At 54.7% G+C, this 7,175-nt stretch overlaps 1 protein-coding gene across 1 annotated transcript in view; it reads right to left on the bottom strand.

Moving 5' to 3' along the window:
- Positions 1–2,701: 2,701 nt before the first annotated feature.
- Positions 2,702–7,175, bottom strand: part of NRBP2 (nuclear receptor binding protein 2) — a 15,359-nt gene continuing 10,885 nt past the window's right edge. Inside the window, exons 14-17 of the mRNA XM_031557467.1 lie at positions 5,990–6,043; positions 5,560–5,623; positions 4,663–4,718; positions 2,702–3,887 (exon numbers count right to left, since the gene is read on the bottom strand). Of these exons, the coding sequence (XP_031413327.1) occupies positions 3,819–3,887; positions 4,663–4,718; positions 5,560–5,623; positions 5,990–6,043 (243 nt within the window). The 3' untranslated portion in view covers positions 2,702–3,818. The remainder of the gene's footprint in view (positions 3,888–4,662; positions 4,719–5,559; positions 5,624–5,989; positions 6,044–7,175) is intronic.

Genomic DNA, 7,175 nt, shown 5'->3' with positions numbered 1-7,175 from the left:
TCACCAAGGAGATGGTCGTCGTGGCCGCCATCTTGTCCACCCCGTCGGCGATCGGCACAGAACTCTCGCGAGAACCTTCGGGGCGCGCAGAGGGATAACTCTCGCGAGAGCTCCTGTAGAAAGACTTGGGAAAACATCTCGCGAGAATTCCCGTGAGAGCGGGCGGGACGACGGACTTGGCGCCAGCCTCGCTCTGCTTCCGCTTCCGCTGCCACCCCTCCCCCCCCCGTCGCAGAGCGCCCCCTGCGCGTTGGGCGGAGCGCTGAGCCCGCGCTGGGTGTTGTGGGAGTGCGATAGGTGCCGATGTGCGATATGGGGCTGATGTGCGATATGGGGCTGATGTGCGGTGTGGGGCTGCTGCAGCACTGTGACTCTGCTCATCCTAGGGTGGCCCAATCTTTTAGGTACAGATTTAAATGCACGGGCGAGGTCAGAGCAGTGGAAATGCCATTTCTGCCCAGAGGGTGGAAATGCCAGAGGAGTTCTGCGGATCCTTAAGGTTCTGATAAACGATTCAGAAAGTTCAAGCCAATAAAGCTTCCCAAAGGCAGTGTGATGAATGAACGTCTCAGTGCTGATGGTCAGGAAGTTCTGCACTGCAAAACATCTTTTTTCAGCTAGCAGAAAAGGTGCAAGTGTGAATTAGAACACAAAACCTATCTGCCTTATTTCTAGCCTGAATTTAAGTGAGAGCAGTTAGCCACTGGCAGACTTTAATTCCTGAGGCTCAGTGGATTCCTACACTGTGCAATTGCTAATGACCGTAGCTCTTCCAGAACACCTTCTAGTAGATCTAGCAGATCTTCTAGTAGATACTCTGCAAGACGTAGAGTACATGGCAGCCAGGAAGAAGGCCGACGGCAGCCTGGCTTGTGCCAGAAACAGTGCAGCCAGCAGAGCAGGAGGTGATCATCCCTCTGTGCTCAGCTCTGGTGAGGCTGCACCTCAGTGCTGTGCTCAGTGCTGGGCCCTCGGTGCAGGAAGGACGCCGAGGCCCTGCAGTGCTGCAGAGAAGGGCAGGGAGCCGTGAGGGGTCCAGAGCACAAATCCTACGGGGAGCGGCCGAGGGAACGGGATTTGTTCAGCGTGGGGAAGGGGAGGCTCAGGGGAGGCCCGACTGCTCCCTGCAGTGACCTGTGTCGCTAAGAGAGGGAGGCTGGGGAGCCGGGCTCGGCCGTCGCTCCCGTGTAACAGCCATGGGACGAGAGGGAATGGGCTCAGGCGGAGCCAGGGGAGATCCAGGTCGGGTATTGGGAAAATCTTCTGCTCCAGAAGGTGGTCGGGAGCTGCAACGGGCGGCGCTGGGAGGCGGTGGAGTCACCGACCCCAAAGGTGTTGAAGGGACGTTTAGATATAGTGAGGGACGTGGTTCTGTGGGCAGGGAGAGGTGGGAGGTTGGACGGGATGATATGGGTGTCTTTTCCAACCTCTGTGATTCTATGATTCTATGTGCCATACCGCAACTATGATACACGGACAGGAATTTCAGGCATTGTGAGCTGACAGACCTGACCATTAGTGCCAAGGACACATCCCCTCCCTTGTCTGGCAGGATTGATGGCTGGCTTGCAAACACGAGGGCAGGATTTCCATTCTTGTGCTGGTGACAGTTCTGCAGAGAAGGCCATGCAGGTCTCTCTGGATGCTGAGCTGTGGGCCTGCAATACTCCTGCGGCAAAGGAGGCCCACGGCCACCTGAGCTGCCCCAGGAAAGCCTCATTAGCTGACTGAGGGAAGAACCCTCCTCTGCTCCGCTCTGATGAGGCTCCATCCAAAGCACAGAGCCCAGCACAGACTGCCTAGATGGCAGAGGGCCTGGAGCAGGCGTGATGGGAGAGTGTGAAAGCTGGGGCGGCTGTACATCAGTGTGAACAGATGCCTGATCAGTGGGTGAAGAATCATGGAATCATAGAACAGGTTTGGTTGGAAGGGTCTTTAAAGTCTACAGAACCATGGAGTGGTTTGTATTGGAAGGAGACTTAAAGATCATCCAGTTCCAACACAAGAAGATGGAGCTGGGCTGTTCTTGGTGGTCCCAGCACTGGGACAAGAGGCTGAGCAATGGGTCCAAATTGAAAGTGGGAAAATATTTTTTTCAGTGAGGTTGGCTGAACACTGGCACGGGTTATCCAGAGAGGCTGGATGTCTCCACCTGTGGGGGTTCTCAGACCTGACTGGCCATGGGTACATGGCACTGGACCACCCGACACTGGGCTGGAGGACCGCAGAGGGTGGCTGGACCTCGAGTGGTCTTCAGCAACCTCAGATCTTCTGTGAGGCTGTGACTGCTGCCTGACATGTGCATGAAACATCCTGTGGCTGCCAGTTAACAAACTTATAACTGCTGAGTGCAGCCAGTAGGAGGGAGATCCATCACTCGAGCTGAGTCGTAATGACATTCAAAGAATTGAGACAGGTGAAATGTGCTAAGAAGGGCTCACTGGCTGATCAGGGAAGCAGCAGCTGGTGTATGAAGGCATTTCTTAGTTTGCAAAGGCAAGTGCAAGCTTGTTCTGGAGAAAGCAATTTCTGCATCACACAGCTGAATGCTGTTTTTCCTGTGAATGCCTGTGAATAATTTCTATCCAATCTACCCGACTGTGTTGGATCGGCGTTGAACTCGAGGAAGCTGTTTCACTCTTCTTAACTGTAAGAGTGACTAAGAGATGACGGAGTGCTCGCTCAGCAGACCAGCTCCTCGCATGAGATAAGCTGCGTGCAATGGCTTTATTGATTTGTCAGTTCTGTCAGGTTGGCACAGCGCAGCACGACTGGGAAACACAGCACAGCTGACAGCTCAGCGCAGCGTGGTAGCACGGCAGACCCAGCCATACAGCTGGTGCAACACCACACAGCACGATGCAGGCAATGGGAGACTCGGCACAGCGCAGCACGGCAGCAGGGCTGCTCACAGCACGACGTGAGCGCAGCACAGCTTTTGCTACACGAATAATTTCTGTTGGTGATTTTTACCAATGGAAGCCGATGTGCAGCAGCTACGATTGCCCCCTTCTACGCACAAGCGATGGAAGTTCCAAACACCCCAGGACACACACAGGGAAGGAAGAGACACGGGGGTTTTTCCCCTTAGGATGCCGTAAGATTTTTGAAGGCCATGAGACAGACAGGAGTGAAAACGGTTCTGTTCAGCACCAGTGACATTTCTGCTGTTCCCTGTGTCGGGATCCAGCTGGTGGGTTTGGGTTGCTGCAGTTTCTTCTCCTGCCGTGCCAAGTCCAGCTCACAAAGTCCACCTGTCGGCTTACACCAAGATGCAAGCTTCTAACTGAAAGGCATCACAGTGGTTCATCTGTGCGTGGGAAACGTTAACGAAACAGCAGGAAATGGAGATAGAGGATGGAACGTGGCAGATTGCAAACTATGCTGGAGCCTTCCTCCCTTCCGCACCCATCACCAGCTGGCAAAGAGGAAAAAAAAGAGCTTTAGGACCTGCGGTGAGAAAAGCTTATCACTCCCAGAGGCAAATTTATCAGTCCGTGGGACTCCTGCAGCAGCTCCACGTCTTCACAAACACCGTCAGCACTCCCCCAGGCCCCGCAACTCCCCCTGGATTGCTGCTCCAGGAGTAGGGGCCGGGGCACGTGCTCGTGCAGAGGCCATTCCTTGTGTTATAGCTGGTTGCTATTCCACTTGCTGCTGTCTTTCCACGCCACAACAAAGGCATACACCTCTCGTGGGCTGCAAAGGTTCAGTCTGGAGCGGCTCCGCTGGAGGAGTTGGTTCCAGAGCCCATGGCTGCTCCTTGCTGGGTATGTGCCCGTCCCCATGGCGCAGGGACCCCACTGCCCGGGGGTGACTCACAAGGGAGGAGACCGGTGCTTGTGGAAGGCATTTTCCAGGAAGTTAGCCAGTTTCTCACAGTCGTCCTAAATATAGAAGAAAAAGCAAGCCAAAGATTAGTTTGCCATGCTTTTTCCAGGAGACAGGAGAAAGCACTCTGCTGTTTCAGTTCCAAGCTGTGCAGTTGCTGTGCTCAGATGAAGAAAAGAAGGAAGTCTAAATACACTTTTTTTTTCCAGGCATACTCACATACATTTTTCAGTGAGCGAAGCTAACCCCTGCCTTGTCTAATGTCAACATCCAGAGTGAGAAACGCTTCAAAACTTTGCCTACAGCCCCAGAATTCCTAACTTGTACAAAATAAAGAAATAAATGCATTTTTCATTTTCTCCACACTCCTTTACCCTGAGACCAGGCTGCCCAAATGACTGCACAGCTCTGCATTCCTCCTCGAGTCGGTCTGCAGACACCAAGGGAGAGCCTGGAGCTGCAGAAGCAGCAGTGCTGCCGTAGGGCACTTCTGACAGGGAGAAGTTTGCAAAGGGACCCGAGAGCAGCGTGGGCTGTTGGGTCCTGGCTGCTCCTCCCTGGCACTGCTCAGGCTTTCACATTCAGAAAGGCAGTGAGTTGATGCAGCGAGTGTGGTGACCCGTCACTGCTAGACGGCTGACCCTTCAAAACAACGGGAGCAAAGTACGGAGCCCAGAAAAATCGAACAGAGAGGCACTGAGCAAAGGCAGGAGCGCAGCACAGAGCTGCAGCCTGGGCCACGTGGCTGCTCCTGGCTGCAGATGGGGAATAAGGCACGAGGCACCAGCCGTGTGGCACAATGACAGTGGCACGGCGTACAAGCAGCCTCACCTCGTGGATGAACCCATAGTGCACCAGCTCTGTGGCGAGGTCCTTGGAGTTATCAGCTGCGGAGGGAAGGAACAGTGAGAACATTGGTGCATCCCAGCTCATCCTCTCCCCACAAAGCACACCCCTCCGGCCCACGGCACAGCTGCGCTGCGCCTCGCTGCGCGTTATGGGCACGCACTGCGTGCTCTGCTCACACTTCTGAGTAACGCTGGGGCCAACGGAGCAGAGAGGGGAGCGAGTGAGAGCCGGGACTGAGCTCCAGCCCCACATCACGCAGCACAATGCCTTGGCAGTGCGTCACCGTCAGCTCTATGGGCTTGCCATGCTTGGGCTCAGCATGAAAAGGAAGCAGGCCACTTCCTGCAGGTAGGAACAGGAGGAGCCGGTGGAGCAGCAAATCCCAAGCGTCGGTTTCCAAGCTTTGTGTTTTTGTTCTGCCTGGAAGGGACTCCAGCTGTGCAGCCTGCAGAGGGCTCCTGCACACCTTAGGAAGGAGCTGCTGCGATGGACAGACCCCAGGAGAAGTGCCCTTCCCCAGAGCCATGGGGCTCCCCAAGAGACGAGCGCAGCAGCTCCTTGGAAGGTGCTGCAGAGACTGCCCCAGAGCTGGGAAAAGGCAAAGAATGCACTCATTCATGGTATTGCCCCAGTCACACATCTCTGGGTTAAGTGCACCCTCCTGATGGCCACGGGACTCACAAAGTTCACTTCAGCTGCAGGTTGGCACCGCACGCCAAAGGGAACGAGAATGGTGCCACAAGGATATGAAGTTTGGTCTGCTCTCCCAGCACAGGAAGGAGAGAAGAGCTGAGTGCATCGGTCTGTGCCGAGCCCTAACCCCAAACCTGACCGGGGCTTCCAGGAAATACTTCAGGCACAAGAAACGAGGAGACCTACTGGGCAGCAAGTCGTAGCTCAGCTGTCGGTGCAGCTTGTCCTCCAGGATCAGCAGGAGCGTGAGCTGCAGAGAGAAGAGAGAGCTCTGTACGTTCGTTGTAAGAGACAGTATCAATGCTGGAAGCTGCTGGCAGGGTGGGCAGGGAGATGCTGGTCAACGCCAACACGTGGGGTGTCTTTGGGGCATAGTTTGGGTGACTCAGAGAGATGCTCTCTCTGTTAAGCTGGAAAGAAGCAGAGCTGAGAGGTGTCCAAAGACGTCACGGACTGCTGTAGCAGAGGCGTCTGTCGGCTTTGCTCTTCTCTGGGCTTCTTTTGCCTCAGAGAGAAGAGCAGGTCCTGCGGGTCCTGCAGCGAACTGAGAGCAAGCCGTGCCACGCTGCAGAGAACAGATGCTGCCCGCTGCATCCTGGTGGGGCTGCGCACTCACATGCCACTGAGTCTTGTCCTCATTCAGCTCCATGTTGCATTGCATCTGCACCACCTGGAAGAGGCCAAAGTGAGGGTCAGCCTGGACACAGCCCCTTGAACTCCCCCAGATCTGCTTTGCTCCTGTTTTCCAAGCACAGCTCTCAAAATCCCACTTAAAACCCGGCTACCGGCCTGACCTTCTCCTCTGCCCACATCTCCAGGTGCTGTCCAGAACAGCTGAGGCTTCGCTGAGCCCAACACCTGGCCACAAACTGCCATCAGCTGATGGGGGGTTGGGTGGGAGCCCTGCAGGAGGTGCATTTCAGGGGCAGCATTACATCAGGATGAATTCCTCTGCTTTATTTGTCTGGGTGGGTTTTCCCCTCGAGGCCATGCCCAAACTCTCGGTTACGTTTCAGTGTTGTGCTTTAGTTCATGTCCCCGAGGGATGACAACTTCTTAAAACAAAACCAAAATGTCAAAAACTATTGAAATGATACAGAGTTCCTTTTGGGAACGCGGCATTGCACTGCAGCACACTGAAATTAAATAGACCAGTATGGCTTTTCCTTAATATGTCAGCTTCAAGCTCCAGCACGACGACGTGCCCAAGGTGGACGCCCCCTCCTTACACTGAGTAACGCCAGAGATGCTTTGTCTGATGCCCACATCATCATCCTGTGGGAGGGGACATCAGGAGCTCTTTAGACCCCCCCCCTGCCCAAAGAAGGCAGTGAGTTCAGAGGAGGCTGCCCAGCATCACTTTGCTGCCCTCCTTTGAGCTCGTTCCACTTTCTCAGTGTCTTCCTGTCTTGTCCAGATGCAGAATAATGACAGCGTGGATGTTCCATTGCTGAGCACGATCCCACTGATACCTCATCCTATGCAGTTTTATTCACAGTCTGCTGCGTTCAGACAGATCTCAGCAGTCACAGGGAATGAAGGCATTTGGCTGCTGAAGAAAGCAGTGCTCTGGGGAAGCACAGTGAGTTCTCACCCTGAACTCCTGACCCGCTCCACCACAGCAGAAAGCAGCCGCGCTCCCCCTGAGATGGACATTTCCATCAGTCATCACCTCCTGTTGCTGACTTTGCAGTTTTGATGCAACTCAAATATTTGGTTCCAGAGCAGAGGAGGTGATGGGGATGGGATGGGATGGGATGGGATGGGATGGGATGCGATGGGATGGGATGGGGTGGGATGGG

The sequence above is a fragment of the Meleagris gallopavo genome, assembly GCF_000146605.3.
Source record: "Meleagris gallopavo isolate NT-WF06-2002-E0010 breed Aviagen turkey brand Nicholas breeding stock chromosome 3 unlocalized genomic scaffold, Turkey_5.1 Chr3_random_7180001957627, whole genome shotgun sequence".
In the NCBI taxonomy this organism is placed as follows: Eukaryota; Metazoa; Chordata; class Aves; order Galliformes; family Phasianidae; genus Meleagris; species Meleagris gallopavo.
This window is presented reverse-complemented; position numbering and strand designations above follow the sequence as displayed.